Below are 20,445 nucleotides of genomic sequence, written 5' to 3' on the forward strand. Positions count from 1 at the left end.
TTCAGTTCATGGAATTCTAGATAATTATGAAATATCGTTGTCAGGTTTAGTTCAGTTTAATAATAGATTTTTATTCTGCTGTGATTATTCAGCAGTTCAAAGGAATGTCAATGTTTTCTAAAATACTCACAAACTATATTTTAGCAAAATTATTTTTACTGTGGTAAAAGCCGTACAAGTGATCTGACTAGTCAATCGGATGGAGGTCCTTTAAACAAGCTTTGACTAGCAGTGTGTTGTGTATCTTGACAGGAACTGTTTATTTCTTTTAGACTGGTTGTTGGTGAGTCTCGTGCTGCCCATATTAACCCTTCACGACTAAAAACACACAATACAATTTCAACCAGGTCAATTGTGCTATATTACGTCTTGTGGATGTGGCCTGTTGATTATGTTTGACACAAGGAGTCCTCATGTTCAACATTCATCTAAATTCATTTTAAAGTCTCACATGACAAAGTTTCAGACTGCTCCAGATTTCTACAGAGGAATGCATGTTCACTGTGTACTGTGGGTGTAATCGTGACACAGTAAATAATTATATATCGAGTTGGTGGAGAGACAAACATACCGGGTATTCAAAAATGCAGCCTTTGTGAAACATTTGCAACATTTGAGTTCAGGTGGCCAATTCCATCAAGTTGACACGAGTGTCATTACATTTGCATGGAGTATATTTTTTAGCAATTGAATGTGATCATAAGTTAACTGATTTTGTTCACAGAAAAAATGGCATTAGAAAATACTGTTATATAGCAGATTTATTTCTTGTTGAAGAATAGCAAGAAACAACAACAATAGATACAAAATTGCACAACCAAAGCAATGAGCTCAGCAGAAAAAAACAACAATAAACAAAAACAAAGCAAAATCAATGAATGTAATCAAACATTGAAGTTCTGGTTTTTAAATCTGACAGCTAGATAAAAAATATGACATAATGACGTTTTGGTACTCTTCAAGTAAACCAAGGAACCCGTTGAAGATTCAGAGCAGTTATAAAATGATTTCAATGTATTCAGCAATGATAAAGATTACCATACAGCACAAAGATATGTTCTCTATATATTACAATGTATTATATTATAATATATACATAAATACCATCTTACTGCCTTAAAATCAACAGGTTTACACAGTACAAACAAATTAAGACAATCATAAAATGATGGAAATAGATTAGAAAGTCTCCTAAACTAAATTCTTTATAAAATGTATAAAGTAATAGCAAACATAACACAACGACAAGATAAACACATATCAAACTCTCTACATCACTACACGGATTAAACATAACAGCTTAATACTGATCAATGAAATACTATTTTATTTATCATTAGCTAAATTAAAAAGTTGAATCACACAGTCTTAATAAAGTTGAATCACACAGTCTGACAGTTATTTTTTTTTATTATGAAAAAAATGATGAATATTATAAAACATCTTTATTATTAAAAATTATTTCTCTTTTATACTGAAAACAATAAACTCTTGAGAAAGATATGTAACTTTCTAGAAGAAGGTTACTGCCAAAATATGTAAAGGAAAAGACAGTTGAGGAATGTTTTACAAGTGTATAGGTATGGTCACGAGACCTGGACGGGGCTGATGTGGGAGAGAGGTTTAATGCCGTGCAGCAGTGATTCAGAGTCCTCCTCGTGCAAGGAGCTCATGAAAGCCAGACTCGGTCTTGGAGGTTTGTCTATAACCTCCCCATAACCTGACACGTGCTTCTTTAAACTGTTAGATTTCTTCTTTAACTTTTTATTGTCCCTATTCTGGAGTTTTGGTGGAGCACTAGACACTTTGCTGCCTATGTGAGGGTGGTTATCAAAGTCTGAGTCTGAGAGCCCAGATCCAGATTCAAAGGAATGCACATGGTCTTTCCAGTCTGCCAAAGAAGGCCTTGACACATTGTTTGTTGCCTCGTCTCTCTTCCCAGCTGAGCCCAGCCCAGAGTCTCTCCCTCCATTATTAGGGTCACTCTCTTGAATCTGATTTTGACGATTTCCTATTTCATCATCGTCAGATTCTTGATTTACTTTTGTCTTATTTGCTGGAGCTTTCACTCCCCTGAGAAGAGAAGACAGTTTTGCCATGCTGCCTGTGTCACTGTCATCATCCTCCCCGTGGGAAAACAGAGCATCAATCCTGTCTGCATCAGAGAACCTCTTGTTAGTATTGGTGCTGCTCTGTCCCTTTCCTGCAGGCTTCACCTTATATTTTAAACTGGTGGTTTTCCGCAAATCTCCAATAGCACTTTCAGTGGCCCCATCTCTAGCACTGTTGACAGCCTTCAGGTACTGGGAGTTGTTCTTCATCTTGGTCCGGAGTTCTTCCACGACCCTGTCCCTGTCTTCTAGCTTGCCCTCAAGGGAGGCAATCCTGTCCTGCTGCTCAGCCACCTGCTGGGATAGTTCCAGGATGAGAGCCATCTTCTCTCCCCCTGGAAGTGACACCCCTTCATCAACCTTGGTCGTGTTCACATTTCCTGACTGACTGTCTTTTAATTGAGGTAGTTTTTCTGCAAATAAAAATAACATTACATTTATAGTTATAAGCTTATCATTTACTGTTAAATATTCCTTTTATTTCTTTCATGTGTAAAGGATACTATGACATGATGCTTTTCTGCAATCCGTTTCACTTTGTGTTTGGTGTGTTGACACACATCCGTCAAGACCATGCAGCAGTCACGATGGAATCATGCTAATACATTGAACAGGTAGTCAGAAAAGCATTCTAAAGTTATATTCCTTTTATTACATGCCTCCTTTGATAAATTCCATGTTTTAATGCACTTTTTGTTATCTTAACCAAAGAAAGTGCACTAAGCTTTTACATTGCATCTCCCAGATCTTCTATTCCGGAAATGATGTTATGAATAAATCTCATAAATTGTTTTGCATTTTCTCAAAATATAAACACAAACAGGAGTTGAATTACCATTGGAATGGTTTCTTCAAATGTGAATACAGTTTGCTCATGAACAAAAAAAATAATTGTTGATACATCAGCAAATATATTTTTTTCTGAATAAACTGCAATGTGTAAAATGCTCAACAAACGGCACTATGCTGATACAGGATGTAAAACATTAGTAGCAGGATATTGATTTTTCAGTATTGCTTGCTGTATTTTCACTATAAGAAATTGATATGCATATAATAGTAATTGGTATTTTGATTTTTCCATCTTCTGTTTCACTTTGAAAAAGGAAACAATGACTTCTTCACTATTTTAAATTAACGATGCCTGACACAGAAAAGTGCATGTTTTCTGTTCCGAAGCATTTGTCTATTTCATTGTAATAGGAATAATTACGTTTGTTATCCTTCTTGAGTTGTTCGATCTCCTCCTGTAGCTCCATCATCTGGAAGTTGGCCTCCTGTTTGTACTCTGCCATCTGTGACGACATCTGTTTCACCTTCCTCCGATGTCTACCTCGCTGAAATTGTCAAACTCAACAATTGAATCATTTTCATTAAATTTCTGCAGATCTCAGATATTCAAGCAAAGTTGCATATGTTTATAAAATGCGCAAATGCATCTCATTTTTGAAGAAAAATTAAAATAAACAGAAACAAACATGTCTAAACCCAATAACTTACTACTAATTTACTTAACATATCTGTAAAAATGATCGAAAACCAGTGCTTAAAATAACTGCCTAATTCTTAAAACTTAATAAATAGTATTTGAACATTCTTACAAGTGTCATTCAAGGGAACCAAAATATTTGTTCACCAAAAATACTTAACTCCCAAGTGCCTACCATTTTTTGAGCCTCTGCCTTCAACTCCTTGTTTTCCTGCTCCAGTTTGACGATGTACTGGTCCTTGGCATGAAGGGTTTCATCACAGGGCCTTTCCTGGTGCTCAATGTCTTGTGCCTGCTGTTTCTCTAGCTGCTCTTCCAGTGCCTGAACTCTGTCCTCCAAGTCCAAGCGTTGACTCTCACTTTCGCAAAGCTGCTGTGTCAATGTTTCAATGTCTGTCTTTTCTACAGATCTAGCACTCAGAATATCTTTTGTGATTTCATCATTTTGTCCAGTTTTAACATCACTGTGGGTTGACAGTCCACCTTTCAGCTCCTGCAATTCATTATCTTTATTGAAGTTTTGCAAAATAATGGGGGTGGGGAGGGGGGTGAGAGTGATACAGGTGTCAGCCTCTCACCCAAGAGGTTGAGGGTTCAATCCCCACCAGCAGTACTCTCTCATCACCTCTCAAACAGTACACCAGTACTCGTTTATACCCAGGAAATAGACACATTTTATAATCGGTTCAAATTCAACTGTCTTCACAATCAAGTTAAAATAAATAAGTAAATTTTTTTGTAAACAAGCTGCCAATGTCTTGACTAGTTTGACTAGTTCCTATGATATGCTTTTCTCAAAAACTGAGGAGTGAAATAGGAAAGACTGGTGTTCGGGATATAAATTATGTCTAAACAAGCCAACATCGGTGGTTACACTGAACATTTGAAGTGGAAATTTGAAACATTTCAAAACAACTTAACTTTCATTGAGGAGACCTAACAAGGGGAACTGAACTTTCATTGAGGAGACCTAACAAGGGGAACTGAACTTTCATTGAGGAGACCTAACAAGGGGAACTGAACTTTAACCATTTTTGGCCCACTGAGTTGTGTAATTGACCAATGTGACAATAATAAACATTAAAAAATTGCATTTTATTTTACTTAAGTTCAGTCAAGTCCATTGTCTTGTCTAGATTTCACAGTACACATGGACTTTATGTTCTTTCCTGAATGGATAAAATACACAAGCACCTATACACATATATAGCAACTTGGTCTGGCAAGTGGGCAGGTACAAACAGGCACGGCTAAAACTTTTTAGAATGTTTCGCCACATAGGCAAGTTCTTACAAATATATTTGTACAAATAGGCGCATTTCTATCCAAAACAGCATCACAGTACCGGAATCAAAAACAAATTCATATAACTTGGGTTCCTAGAAATTATGGTTTTGCATGAGAAACTTTTGAAAGGTTCTGACATCATTTACATCCAACGACTTCACAAAGTCATTGCATAATCAACAAATGCCTCTTGGTTTTATTCTGTTGTAACACTGCTGTGTGATAACAAATGTGGAGCATTGTGAGAAAACCATACTCTGTTTTAGTTAAAACTTAAAACAAATTAATATTTATATAAAAGTATATAATCATATTGCTTTAGTATTAAGACTTTTTATGGATACAAAGGGTAACACATTATTGTTAAGAAAATGTCATCATCGGCTTAATATTGATGCATATCACGGAAATGTCTGCATGCAAAATCAACATTAATTAAAATGATACAGTAAAAGAGTGTTTTTTTCAAAATATGATATAAGAAAACAGAAATGATAAATTTTTGTTGTTTAGTTTGCGGAAACATCCATATTGCGAATGATCTAAAATTCATGTTGATTAGATGAAGCTTCAAGTATTTAAAAGTCGCTTTTTTTAATAAAATTGAAATTGCCATTCTCTTATAACCAAATTAAGTATTTTCAAATGTAATTCTTTTTCAAAAATTCTGACACATGAACGCACACAAACGGATAGCATATTTTGTTTAGCCTCCATAGATGAACATGAAGTTTTTTTGTTTGTCTGTTGTTGCTTTCCCAGTCTATAAGCATACTTTTCATAGGATGATAGGAGGTGGCATCATATTGAGACCATATATGAGTAGGGAAAACCAAAAATCAGATTCAATTTTACATCAAGAAATTACATATCTCGGCATATGTGAGATTCAAATGCGGTTGTTTGCAGACAAAATTCTTTAGAACAATCGCAGAGTTGGACAAGTCCACATGATTGATATAATTGGATTAGATACCTTGTCAGCTAGAATTCCCTGATTGGCTTTGTTTGAGGCCAAAGTGTTTCTGAAATATAAAAAATAAATATAATAATGAATTTGCATGTTTTGTTAAATATAATACAAAATCTATAAATTACAAATTATTAAGTTATGTACACATCAGTTGTGTTTTGGGTACAGACTTGTACAGATAAACACCCTCTCAGTATTTGAGCAGCTGAAATACTGGGCATTGAGGGAAACTTTTGTTATCAATTGGACATTATTATGTTCGCTGTACCACCATCACTTTTATATGTAAATCACATGCCAATTATTTTTTATTGTATTTAAAAGCTATTCTACTTCAATTTCATAAACAGTAATAAATGGTTTTCAAGTACACAAAAATATATTTACTCAGCCAATAAAACAGTAAGTCATATAAGACCTCTATACCTCTTTATAGGAAGGCATACTAGCACCTACCCATCTTTTAATGCCTTATTTTACTGGTAGATCTTTATTTGAATTCATAATATTTTTCCTGAAAAATCTTTAAGACAATGCATCAATAGAGTGTCTGGTATCCATGATAACAATATTACATCAAACTGCAACTATGAACAAGGAAGTATGACAAAAATGCTAGAAAAGGTAGACTTAGAGTCCCTCACCGACATGATGACAAAGAGTCATCTTATCCTTTTCTGCAAAGGATTAAATAACACAGCATTAGTACCAACAATTGATAAGTGGATGGATTTATTTACAATTTTTTCGAACAAATATTGCTTAAATTAATAGGAAACAGTCTATTGATTTTAGCCGATGCATTATCAGTGTTCTTAATCGTTTGTAAGATCAGACTTGTATGAAGCAGCTAAATTATAAACGAGACCAACGTAATGCGTATAAAACAAACTTGTTGCAATTTATGTTACTGTGACTTCCTTTCATTACTATGTACTATCAAATTTGTATTGTGTTTGTAAATATTCATGCTTATGTATGTATTACCATATACCATGTACATCTCCAGAAAATGGGGGAAATAAAGCTATATATAGTACCAGTTAACCATCTTGTTATAACAGCTCATGTCACTAAAAACATGCACAAAAAAAACATTTCAACATAATATACACTCAGATTAATGTATTAAATTCAGTTTTATTCCAAATACAATAAGGAACTGATAACTACCCCACAGCCTAATCTAGAACTGTAATATTTACGAGAACCCTTCGGCGTGACCACATTCATAACCAATATTAAGAAAACAGATTAATTTTCCTGATCACTTTGACTCTAGTGTGGCGAGGAAATGTTGTAATATTTGTCACCATACTACAACAGCCATGCTAAAGTAAACCTAGGGGGAAAGTGTGTCCGGCACAAACCAACGACTGCCGGAACACTAGCACGTACAGCGCTCTAACCAACTGAGCTAACTGGATGGCTGGTTCAAAGATGTTTGGTTCCACACTTGCAATTTATGCACTGCATTTCGACAGGGATAAAAAACAGTTTGCTTGTGTTAGGTAAATGCTTGGACTACTGAACGCACTGCAGGGTCAAGATCATGTATTGTATGATAAAAGCAAAATCGTAAAAACACTCATGGCAGTTTAATAAGACCACAGTGCACTCACTTATCGAAACTGTTCTTTTGATCAAGCTTGATACTTTTGATGTTATTGCTTGAAGCTGCTCCCATTTTCTTTAAAGCATATAGCGTATAACAGACCGAAATGTGTTAATTAAAGAAAGCATTCTTTTGTGTTTGTTTACACTGGTAACAGGAAGCGTTTGGCTGACCTTGACGAGCACTGGCCGACCTGCGTTTCCTTTAGCGTTTAAAATGCGGAGAGAACCGGTAACTTATGAATTACTTGACTGTTAGTTTGTATTGAATTGGGACAATCACAGTCAATTAAAACGTTATTTAATATTCACCCTATTTAATGTGTCTGAAGCAGGGGCGGTACCGGATACGACTTCTCCAAAGCATTCGATAAAGTTCCACACTATCGTGTACTTCAGAAACTGGCTCCAATTTCTCGAAACTTCTTAAGCTTAACAGGCTTAAGTAGCTTATTTCAATTAGCCAAAATACATACTTAAATTGAATTTCCTATTGACTCCGCCCGGAGCGAAATTTATTTGGTTTAAAGTGTTAGCAGGGGGTTTGGATGTACTACATTAAGCAAATTTAAATAATTGCTAGTCCGAATGGTGCTTTTGGCCATATTTTATTACTTTTTTTACCTATATCTTTATAATGCATGCGTGTACTTGGACGAGTTTAGTGTGTGTGTGTTTGGTTGGGGTGGGGTGCTGGATCCGCTTGTGTAATTACATTGGTCCTAAATATCCTAAATGTCATGCTGAGAAATATTCTGCCTCAGTTTATTGAGCATTGAAAAATTGGAACACTGTTTAATTTGGGAATAAGAAACTTCAACACAAGATTTTGATATTTGACACAGTGGCATAGGTTTGACCCGGGATGACCAATATTTCCATATGTCTTAAATATCATATTTACAATTATTTTGACTAACTTTCATGAATATAGAATCAGTATAATTATTATAAAGGTAATTAATACGCTGAAGTGCCGAGATAGTATCTCAATGTAAGATCCTTTGATAGTTAATACGGAGAGCACCAAAAGCTATCTTCCACGCGCAGCTTATGTGAAATGTATACCGATCTTACACTGAAACAAACAATGAACACTATATATATATGTAATGGAAAATACATGTTTTAGTTATAAGTATGTGGGTATAGTTAAAGTGGGTAAACATTAGAATATAAATAGTTCGTATGTATAGTCAGACGTCATTGATATTAATCGGGTAATGATCGGTAGATTACACAGAGGCTTTGCCAGAAGGCACATATAATATTTATCACTGAGCGTATAAGATAATTTATTTTGGTAAATGCATACTAATATTCTTTAACTATTATTTGGTAAAATTTGTCGGTGGCAGTGACAGCTCTGATTATAGTGCGATAGAATGTTGTTCTAATTCGAGGCTATGTGACTTTCTTGGGGCGATTCTGTGCAACAGGACAAGGGTAGCGCGCACAGGGACTTGTCGGTTCCCGTTTAATCGGAGCTGACTCTTTCCCCTCCCTTCTCGTGGGTTGTGAAACGTTTCAGATATCATTCGTCATTGTAACACAACCACGTTTTGAGGGCCAAATTAGTATCTTTGGCTTTATACCTCAGTCAATGAGGGTATTTTTCCTTTTTTATGATCTTTATTCGGCTTTTATGCACGATTGCAGCGGGTCGAGCCAATTTGATCAGCCCTAAAAACTGTAACAAAGTAAAGCCATTATATTCAGGAGTTATCCGGGGGGAAATGAAGCCCCTACAACCTTGATCATCGTATGGTATTTTATATGATTTTTGAATTTCATCTTGCTTTTAGAAACTGAGCAAGGCACAGCTTACCATGTTTTCAGATACATGTAGGACTTCAATGATCTAGTAGACATCCTCGCCGAACAGTTCGTAACACCAGGCAGATAAAACAAATTGTGCACCATGGAATCCAAAGTAAACGCTTACATAAACATATACATACTATACATTATAATCGGTGGAGCTTTTTATCCTCGCCATCGAGCTAGAAAGCCCATTCCGGACCAGCAAAAAACAAAGCGAGGGCTTGCGATGTGGCCGTAAACTAAAACCCGGGCCGCCGTACCGTAATCTTATTCATTTGACGTTTTAACTGTTTTTAGCATATATTTTTTAATGTTCCATGCTCATGTATGTCATTTTATTTGATAATAAATGCAAATAATAATATAAAGCAATACATTATATTTTCAAAAGTGGTTAGCACGAGTATTGTCTGTCGTACACCTTGCGGCCGTCCGTAGGCCGAACCGTGACGAAATATGTCAAACTTCATTAAAATGACAAATTTTTATTTATTCTCTTTTTCTGTCCAGCAACCACTCATTGCATTATAGTCAAGCGTGAAGATGGTGCAGAGTAGAAGCTGAGGGTTCCTACAGTTACCGCTCCGTCGAATGGATATGTTTTCGTGGTTGCCGTAAAATAGACGCTACTGTAGCAGGTACTTTGTTACAGACAAACCAATCAAAACTTTGGAAATTGTATTATCAAAATTTTGCAAATGGCGGCCAATTATTAAAATAACAAGCCTTTTGAAACAGTCTGGAATTACTCTGTAGCTAATTAGTTTTGGCAAAGAATATAACGTAATTGGTAAATATTTCATACATTCTTAATATTTATTTGGGTTATGTAAAGAGACAGAATGTTCTTTCCCCGTGTTTGTTGAATATTTGGGATGCAGAACAAAGCAAATTGCTATTTTTTCAGATGTTCTTCTCACTAAAGTATATATTATACGTTTTTTTCTGAACTGTGGCTTTACCACGTTGCATTCTACATGCAACTTGAAAATAAATGTTATTTCGCAAAGTTGGATATTATTTTAAATCAAAATCAGTGTTCAGAGAAATGGACACCTTAGTCACAACTTCTGCCAATAGGCAATACCAAAAGTAAACCTCGGAGATAAAGTGTGTCAGGTGTGGGGCCGCCAGAATTCTAGCACGGTGTCTTACCAACTGAGCTCACTGGGCGCCTGGTTTTAACCTAGCTACAATAATGAGCGATCAGGGATACTTTTTTATTATTTTGACATTTCATGTGTATCCCTGTAACGCTACAACTCTCTACCATTTAACACTGGGCGAAAGAATATATAGTAATATTATGCATCGATGTTGAATGATAATGATATAATTGTTCAAAATGTACCTGAAAGTGATCTTAACTGGGTTGGATTTGTCGTTAGAGTTGTTATTTTCACATAAATATACTCTGGGTCACGAAATGAGCGTAGCAGTCCACCATTTTTTATACATGTTGATTTTTATCGAATAAATTTGTACCCATCCGTCAATGATTGTTAACCCTGTGCGCAGTCACAGTTATCCTCGCTTTTCTATGTATTGTGCAGAGCAACGCAACAGTGTTCAAAAATGGTGATACCTAATCATCATCATCATCATCACGAACATCATCATCATCAACTTCTCCCAACTTGACCCATCAAACACGTTAGCGTTCAGCGCATTGAAATGGTTGCAATTTTAATAGTGTTATTTAACCGAGCCTATTAACGACCAAAATATTCGAAATCCTCTACCCCGTTTCATACATGTACACAACCTGTCAGATTTGTCCTAGATTTACAGATTAATGGATACAATCGATGCATGTAAGTGCATTATGGTATCTGAACATGTTTTTTCGGCATAATGACATAAATAAATGTGTGTTTGATAGTAGGCAATGATATTTTCGTAGAAATTTGAATTTATAACAAAGATAATTTAAAAATTGTGGCCGCGAGGATCCTCTGCGCAAGGCCCGTTTGCTACTTTTTGCTGGGATGGTGGACGTCACCAGTCTGCCATAGTCTAAAAATCGTCAAAAGACTGGTTGACGGCCATTTAGGTGGACTAGGTTTTAACCCACACACACTACAATCCTTTCCCATTGACGCTTTATGCTGACAGAGGCGCTCTAGTCCAAATAATTGTACGTTGACGGATTTTTTTTAGATCCTTCACATACAAATTGTTTAGTATCAAAAGTGGGTAGTTGTTCCAATCAGGATTTCGGGTTAAAGCATATAGCGTCTATAAAATATAATAAAAACAAGAAATATTACCAGATAATGTTATTTTATATTAGTTCCGTACACTAAAAATAAATATCCAACTTATAATTATGAGTTTGACGGCTTTTCTTCATTTCATTCTGTCAAAACATAACGATATATACATGAAGGGCACCTGCAAGGCTTCTGGGCAGAGTTCTAAATCGCTCGGAACATTTCGGCCATGGCTGAGTTGTTACGATTGTATAACAAGGTCTATCTCGAAGCTTTGTCGGCGGAGGCTGAGTTATTACTATTGTATCGAGTTGTTCCCCTTCGCATAATTGTTGTCTGTGTCAGTCAACTTTCGTTTTATTGGAAAGGTAAACAACTTGTTTTAATGCATTAAATGCTTGTTTAGTGCAAAATAACATTTCACTTACATGGTAAAATATGAATATAACTCTTTATGATCAATTTCAACCATAAAATATTTCACTTAAAACAATTTCAATATTTTTCAAACACCCCTGTTTTTTGCACATTCCCGTTTAGACGTTAGGGATTGGAAGAATCCCGTATAACACGTCTATTATTTTAGACTACAGTACACTCAACGAGTTAGACCCACTTTCCGTTTCCCTCCGCGGATTTTTGCTATCGCGGACAACAAAATGATTTTATCGACTGTCCGCGTTCCTCGGAGTTGAATTTAAGGCCCTCGGAGGGTGATCAGTCGACCGAAGAATAACGAACTCGGCGTTCCTCGGAGGGGTTAACTCCGCGAAACTCTGCGGACACTAGATAAGAATCTACGCTAATGTTATATTTATTTTATTAAAATTTTCAACCGAATACGACGGCTCCAGTAAATTGCTATTATTCTTTTTCCTCTGCCCGTTTTGCATTAAGTTAGCTTACCACAAGAAAACAGTTTCAGTTCCTTATAACAGGATTAAGCTAAGCACTCTATTTTTGGTTTTCAATAATTTGCATAATGTTAACTTCTCTTTAAATTTTTATACTTGTGATAGCAATTATAATTATTTTTGATTTATCAAAATTCTTTTTAAGTGTAGAGGTCATTGTTCAGAATCGTGTAAATAGTCAGCTGCTTTATGATGCAATAACTTAGTGGATATACTTTAATGATTCAATGTTTATTATTCAAGACAATATTCAATTGGCGTTTACGGACATAAATACAAATTAAACGTTGGTACATGTAAGAATCTTTTACGCTTAACAATGTGCATAAGCATAAAAATAAATAACTTCTAAACAAGAATGATTTCTTGCTTATCTGATTAGACTCTGGAGTTCCGCCGCAGGATCATAAAATCGGACGATTCTCAACGCTATCGTTCATATTAAACTCGGCGGTAAGCCAGCCACTCGAAGGAACTCGGGGGAATTTTAGTGAGGGCAACAGTTTTACCCTCGGAGGAAACCCGTGATCACCGACTTTATCCCTCGGAGTGAGCGAGGAAAGTGGGTCTAACTCGTTGAGTGTACTGTAAGAGGCGCTCCTGCCATTTACCGCTGCCAACATTACAGTAAACCTAGGAGGAAATGTGCTCAGAAGGGCTCAAACCTTCGACCACCAGAACACTAGCATTGCGCTCTAACCAACTGAGTTAACCGGGCGGCTGGTTCTAACCCACACACACTACATACCAATCATAAAACACTAGTGTCTGTTTTAATGGACCACGGGTCACGGCCTGGGTTCTAATATCTAAATTATAATGCCCAGACTGCTTGACCATAATGAAGGCCAATCAGATCAAGTACTGTAAGGCCCAGTTCGTTGGACCATATTGCGAAAATCAGAAGGTCGAACAATTTGTGAAGTTTTGACCCATTTCTAGGAAGTAATATACTTCCAAACTTCCTTTAATTTTTGTAAAAATGACGAGCTGTTGTTGTCACTTCATTGTTGTTGCCGTCGGCGTATATTAAGTTTTGCGTTTTGGTCACTTTAAAGGAAACTATTAAAGCTATCACTTTAAAACTTGGGAAACTTGTTCATCTAATACCCTTCTTTACATTGTACCCTAAAGATGCTGAGTCTCACCTGTTTTTTAGGGTAAAAACATTAATTTTGAGAATTCCACATAGCTTCTTTAATTTGTGTTGGATTGATTTCATTTTTTTTCACAGTCAATAAATGGATAATGCTTTTAATATATCAAACAGGTTTTTGAGTCACACATTTGGAAGGATAGAGGGAGGGTGGGGGATATTTTAGTATTTTTGGACTTAGGATTTTAGCTAGTCTGATTTGTTTCTGTTTTGTGCTTTGGTCACTTACAAGCAAACTACTAAAGCTATCACTTTCGAACTTTGGAATACCAGTCACTTTCAAATGTATAATATGAAATAAATAGACCATAGGATAAAATCAGATGAGTGTTCAGCACCCGCAGGTGGTGCTCCTGTTTAATCTTATTCCAACATGTGTAAGCAGATTAAATGTAGATAAGTTACAGTTACATAGCACAAACAGGGCTGTCTCTCAGCTCAAACGCCCTTCCAACACACACTCAGAATTTTGCCTGAAATAACAGTATTTTGAATAAACTCATATGATTATTACAGCCTAAAAAGGGCCTATTCCAAAATTTAAATTACGTGTAATTGAACTGTTTCATCACATAGACAATTAACATTACACAGGACAACCTATCAGGGAATTTTACCCATTTTTTGGGGGGGAAATATGTTCTTTTAAAGGTAGGGAGTGGGGCCAAATTTTGACCCCAAAATCATTAGAAAGACAGCAAAAAATTCGCTTAAATATTGTTGTATCACAATTTAAGGCCTTTTTGGTAACAGAATGAGCATTATATGATATTTGTACAATACAAGGAGGCATCAATCCATTTTCCATCACAAGAGTGCATTCTCATAGACAATACATGACTTTGTTTTTATTCTGTCAAATGATGTTGTAATGGTAAACAACTCTTGGAAACCAGCCTGATGAATCAGTTCTTTTGTAATACTGCATTTGCACCCCCTTAGCATGTGTGTTTTTGTGTTGGATTTCCAATAACGGTCCTGTTCCACAGGGAACTAGTCTGACTCATACAGCTGGTAATGATTTTATCCTTGCTCTTCACCTGCACCAGGCATAGCAGGTTGTGTGTAGGTGTCAGAAAAAAATATTAAATTCGAATTTGAATGCTTATTAATAATTTTATATCTATTTCAAAACTCTGGTACAGTACCAGTGGGACATTGTAGGCCTGGGCTTGCATAATACTGAAGGCCACTGTAGGCCTTCGGTTGCAAAGTATTCATGAGCCACAGTATGCCTGGGCTTGCAAAGTACCCTTGGGTCAACAAAGGCCTGGGCTAGCACAGAACCCATGGGCCACTGTAGGCCTGGGCTTGCACAGTACCTGAGGACCACTGAATGCCTGGGCTTGCACAGTACCCCTTGGTCACTGTAGGTCTGGGCTTGCACAATACCCCTGGGCCACTGTAGGCCTGGGCTTGCACAGTACCTCTGGGTCACTGTAGGCCTGGGCTTGCACAGTACCCCTGGGTTACTGTAGGCCTGGGCTTGCACAATACCTGTGGGTCACTGTAGGCCTGGGCCTGCACAGCACCTGTGGGTCACTGTAGGCCTGGGCTTGCACAGTACCAATGGGTCACTGTAGGCCTGGGCTTGCACAAAACTCCTAGGTCACTATAGGCATGGGCTTGCACAATACCTGTGGGTCACTGTATGCATGGGCTTGCACAGTACCCAGTGGCCACTGTCTGTAGGCCTGGGCTTGCACATTACCCCTGGGTCACTGTATGCCTTGGCTTGCACAATACCCATGGGTCACTGTAGGCCTGGGCTTACACAGTACCTTTCGGCCACTGTAGGCCTGGGCTTGCATAGTACCCCTGGGTCACTGTAGGCCTTGGCTTGCACAGTACCCCTGAGTCACTGTAGGCCTGGGCTTACACAGTACCTTTGGGCCACTGTAGGCCTGGGCTTGCACAATACCCCTGGGTCACTGTAGGCCTGGGCTTGCACAATACCCCTGGGCTACTGTAGGCCTTGGCTTGCACAGTACCCCTAGGTCACTGTAGGCTTGGCTTGCACAGTACCTGTTGGTCACTGAAGGCATTGGCTTGCACAGTACCTGTGGGCCACTGTAGGCCTTGGTTTGTACAGTACCCCTGGGTCACTGTAAGCCTTGGCTTGCACAGTTCCCGTGGGTCACTGTAGGCCTGGGCTTGCACAGTACCCCTGAGCCACTGTAGGCCTGGGCTTGTACAGTACCCCTGGGTCACTGTAGGCCTGGGCTTGCACAATACCCCTGGGTCACTGTAGGTCTGGGCTTGCACAGTACCTGTTGGCCACTGTAGGCTTGACTTGCACAGTACCCCTGGGACACTGTAGGTCTGGGCTTGCACAGTACCTGTGGGCCACTGTAGGCTTGGACTTGCACAATACCCCTGGTCCACTGCAGGCCTGGGCTTGCACAGTACCTTTGGGCCACTGTAGGCCTGGGCTTGCACAGTACCCCTGGACCACTGTAGGCCTGGGCTTGTACAGTACCCCAGGGTCACTGTAGGCCTTGGCTTGCACAATACCCCTGGGTCACTGTATGGTCGGGCTTGCACAGTACCCCTTGGCCACTGTAGGCCTGGGCTTGCACAATACCCCTTGGTTACTGTATGCTTTGGCTTGCACAGTACCTTTGGGCCACTGTAAGCCTTGGGCTTGCACAGTACACCTGGGTCACTGTAGTCCTGGGCTTGCACAGTACCCCTGGGTCACTGTAGGCCTGCACTTGCACAGTACCTGTGAGCCACTGTAAGCCTGGGCTTGCACAATACCCTTGGGCCACTGTAGGCCTGGGCTTGCACAGTTCCCCTGGGCCATTGTAAGCCTTGGGCTTGCACAGTACACCTGGGTCACTGTAGTCCTGGGCTTGCACAATACCCTTGGGCCACTGTAGGCCTGGGCTTGCACAGTACCCCTTGGCCACTGTAGGCCTGGGCTTGCAAAATACCCCTTGGTTACTGTATGCTTTGGCTTGCACAGTACTTTTGGGCCACTGTAGGCCTGGGCTTGCATAGTACCCCTGGGTCACTGTAGGCCTTGGCTTGCACAGTACCCCTGAGTCACTGTAGGCCTGGGCTTGCACAGTACCAATGGGTCACTGTAGCCTGTGCTTGCACAGTACCCCTGGGTCACTGTAGGCCTGTGCTTGCACAGTACCAATGGGTCACTGTAGCCTGTGCTTGCACAGTTCCCCTGGGTCACTGTAGGCCTGTGCTTGCACAGTACCAATGGGTCACTGTAGCCTGTGCTTGCACAGTACCATTGGGTCACTGTAGGCCTTGGCTTGCACAGTTCCCGTGGGTCACTGTAGGTCTTGGCTTGCACAGTACCAATTGATCACTGTAGGTCTGGGCTTGCACAGTTCCCCTGGGTCACTGAAGGTCTTGGCTTGCACAGTACCTTTGGGTCACTGTAGGCCTGGGCTTGCACAGTACCTGTGGGTCACTGTAGGCCTGGGCTTGCACAGTACCCAATTGGTCACTGTAGGCCTGGGCTTGCACAGTACCAATGGGACACTGAAGGCTTGGGCTTGCACATTTATCAGCTTGAGTGTACCGGTTCCTGTTTTCTAGATTGACATAGAAAACTGCCTTAAGCCTAACTCTAACTGAAAACATTTAAGATTTCCTTGTTGCTTATGATTTTCAAAATCTGCCCAAATCATGGATATTGGCTTCAAGTGTCTTTGGTAGTCTTGGTACACTTGCAAAAGCTACAACCTTTTTTTAAATGTTTTAAAGTTAAAAACTTTCATGGCGTTGCTGTGATTTGCTACAAAGTTTTAAAACGAAGAAAACATACATGTACTACAGTTTTAATTCAGTAGGGCATAATTTTACTGTCTGCCTTTCATGGATAATTTGAAATATTTTTTATTATTATTTAGTACAAATAGACAGGATTATTTCATGCTTTAATAAGATTTGCTACACAGTTTACTATTGTATCAAGTCTTTAAGCAATCATTAGGTATCTTTCTACTCACAAAAAGGCAAAACTGGGGCATTTAATCCAGATTCATCATGATTAATGTCTCTATGACTATTTGGGGAAATCAGGGCTGAAATATTAACAGTGTAAGCCAGACTTAAATGACAACCCTCCTCTCTTGCAGAAAAATCCACTCTGGAAATACATTTAGGTTCCACTTCCCATTTCGTATGGCCATATAAGCCTTGGGATTTTTGAGTTAAAATGAATTTATATCTATTTCATAATCTATAAAAATCAGGGATGCAAACGAATATTCGATCGAACGTTTGGTATTCGAATGTCAAAATCGGTATTCGAATATTAGATGGTTTTTGTTTGATATTGTTTTAAACCTTTTGCCTTAAACTGTGTTGTTTATACAACTGTACTCGCTTGTCTTGTTTTTACAACGATCCTTATAAATGCCAGAGGCGTGAACGTGATGACACTATACACGCGTCATATGTTAATTAGGGACATTTCGTCAGGACTATAAACAGTACCTGTAATTTTACGAAAATTGGCTTTTAGACAAGTGACATCAAACACGTTTCAATTATTTTCGGTAAATTTTAATGACCATGCCAATAAAGAATAAATGGAATCAGCCACCAAAGTAGTGTCATGGCTGCCAATTAAGCTGTGCAATATTGCTCAAAACGCCTTAATGATATATATGACATGTGCTAGTTATGTGCTCTTAAGTATTCTTCATGTTTCAATATAGCGTCCGTGCTTTGAAATGTAACTGTATGGAAAAGCGTTTTAGGACATTGTTGTACTTCAGATGAGTAAAACATTCAGGGTTGTTTTCGTTTTATTAGTTAACTATTTCCCGAGTAGGTTTGGTTTTCCATAATTATATTTAGCAGAGATCAATCCCAGAACGAGGGTGCGCGTCCTACAAAACGACCATCCATTGGTGCATCACAATGTTTTTGTTTATTCAAAATCTATTGATTTTTGTTTGATTTATTTTTTGTAAACGGGGAATTTCAGAGTCTAATTTTCGGGAAAATCAGAGTTTCGTTGCGTGTACCGGTTATTACAAAGGCCCCGACTATTACTGTAGCGAATAATAACAGAAGTTTACTACATTTCTTAGATAAACATTTTGGTTATCGAATATTCGAATATTCGATCGAAAGAATTACCGAATATTCGAATATCAATTTTGTCATTTGTTTGCATCCCTAATAAAAATCCAAAATTCAGTTGAGTCTTCATTTGAAAATGGTCATGAATATTAATGATACTCCTATGTTACTATTATCTAATAATGAGTTAATTGAAATACTCTTTTTTTTAGAACATACCCAGGTCCCAGCCAGGACAATACAGTACATCTGAACAGACTTCTCATGGAAATCAAAGGTATTTTACCAGTAGTCTGTAGATAGATATATACATTGTAAATGATTCATAAAATGGAATTGGGCTTTAGTTAAACAGTATTATGCTGTTGTTCTTGGCATTACAGGTACATTTGCAATGATGCCCAGTTTGCTTGCATATATATAGTTGCTTATATATAAAAATGTACCAGTAAATCTATCCCATAATCTATGATTTCAAGATGGAATTCTACGTACAGTCGAATCTCGCTATGTCGAACTCTGTTATATCGATGTTCTGGTTATGACAAACTTTTTTCGAATGTGTTGGGTTTAGTTATACATGCATATTTCCTTTATATCAAATGTTCTTTATCTCAAGAATTCATAAATTCAACAGAGTTTATATTATATCCCATCTTCAAGCAACTCAGGCAGACTATGTATCAGCATGATATTAGAACTAATGTGAATATGGGTCATCTCGGGTAAAAAACAAGGTTGGGCTAGTGTAAAAATGGGTCAGCAGCATTTACTTTTCCCTATATAGACCTGCATTGCTGCACAATCACATTTGTCAAAATGAAATATTTGGATTTAATGAGGTTTCTTCATTACCCCTGTTAGAACTCTACATTAATCCCTGGTAAAACTCTGCATTAACCCCTGGTAAAACTCAGCATAAAATCCTGGTAAAACTCTGCATAAACCCCTGGTAAAACTCTGCATTAACCCCTGGTAAAACTCTGCATTAACCCCTGGTAATACTCTGTATTAACCCCTGGTAATACTCTGTATTAACCTCTGGTAATACTCTGCATTAACCCCTTGTAAAACTCTGCATCAACCCCTGGTTATACTCTGCATTTACCCCTGGTAAAACTCTGCATTGACTCCTGGTAATACTCTGCATTAACCCCTGGTAAAACTCTGCATTGACTCCTGGGAAAACTCTTTGCATTAACCCCTGGTAAAACTCTGCTTTAACCCTTGGTAAAACTCTGGATTAACTCCTGGTAATAGTAAATACTCTGCATTGACTCCTTGTAATACTCTGTATTAACCCCTGGTAAAACTCTGTATTAACTCCTGGTAATACTCTGCATTGACTCCTGGTAAAACTCTGTATTAACTCCTGGTAATACTCTGCATTGACTCCTGGTAATACTCTGCATTAACCCCTGGTAAAACTCTGTATTAACTCCTGGTAATACTCTGCATTGACTCCTGGTAATACTCTGCATTGACTCCTGGTAAAACTGTATTGAGCCACAATGAATAAATTGTTGGTTAGGCCTTACCCTTATAATTCACAAGAATATTGCTAAATGAAGGTTTTTATTGTGTCGCCTGAAAAGACGACATATAGGGGTTACTTTTGTCGGCGGCGGCTTCGACCGCGTCCCATTTTCACTTGTCCGGGGTATATCTCCTAAACTATTAGTGGTATCAACTTGAAATTTCATATGTAGATAGATCTAGTTGAGGGCAAGTGCAGTGCACAAGAACTGTTACTCTTACTTTCATATTTTTAGAGTTATTGCCCTTTGTTATTTTTCATGCTTAAAG

The 20,445-nt window shown here is 38.2% G+C and overlaps 2 protein-coding genes across 5 annotated transcripts in view; one reads left to right on the plus strand and one right to left on the minus strand.

The window, feature by feature from the left end:
• Window positions 1-749: 749 nt before the first annotated feature.
• Window positions 750-7,636, minus strand: LOC128227792 (M protein, serotype 24-like). The gene is made up of 5 exons (XM_052938648.1): window positions 7,483-7,636; window positions 5,864-5,912; window positions 3,776-4,093; window positions 3,325-3,448; window positions 750-2,524 (listed from the first exon to the last, which is right to left on the minus strand). Exons 1-5 carry the CDS (start codon window positions 7,545-7,547, stop codon window positions 1,587-1,589), a joined length of 1,494 nt encoding a protein of 497 aa, XP_052794608.1. The 5' UTR covers window positions 7,548-7,636; the 3' UTR covers window positions 750-1,586.
• Window positions 7,637-9,755: 2,119 nt separating this feature from the next.
• The window catches only part of LOC128227791 (adenomatous polyposis coli homolog), a 50,891-nt gene continuing 40,201 nt past the window's right edge, over window positions 9,756-20,445 (plus strand). For 2 of the 4 annotated variants that reach the window (XM_052938643.1, XM_052938646.1), the window contains exons 1-2: window positions 9,756-10,088; window positions 18,852-18,916. The gene's annotated coding sequence lies outside the window, so the exon portion shown is untranslated. Of the gene's footprint in view, window positions 10,089-11,053; window positions 11,436-18,851; window positions 18,917-20,445 lie in introns of those variants that run through there. The other 2 variants (XM_052938645.1, XM_052938644.1) reach the window with 2 other exon arrangements.

The sequence above is a fragment of the Mya arenaria genome, chromosome 3 (genome assembly GCF_026914265.1).
Source record: "Mya arenaria isolate MELC-2E11 chromosome 3, ASM2691426v1".
In the NCBI taxonomy this organism is placed as follows: Eukaryota; Metazoa; Mollusca; class Bivalvia; order Myida; family Myidae; genus Mya; species Mya arenaria.

Excerpts from the sequence above, each read along its gene's own strand:
- LOC128227792 (XM_052938648.1), bottom strand. The coding sequence starts at position 7,547 with ATGGGAGCAGCTTCAAGCAATAACATCAAAAGTATCAAGCTTGATCAA. Across the intron at positions 4,094-5,863 it reads AGGGAATTCTAGCTGACAAG|GAGCTGAAAGGTGGACTGTC; the intron begins GTATCTAATCCA and ends AATGAATTGCAG. Across the intron at positions 3,449-3,775 it reads AGGCAGAGGCTCAAAAAATG|CGAGGTAGACATCGGAGGAA; the intron begins GTAGGCACTTGG and ends TGACAATTTCAG.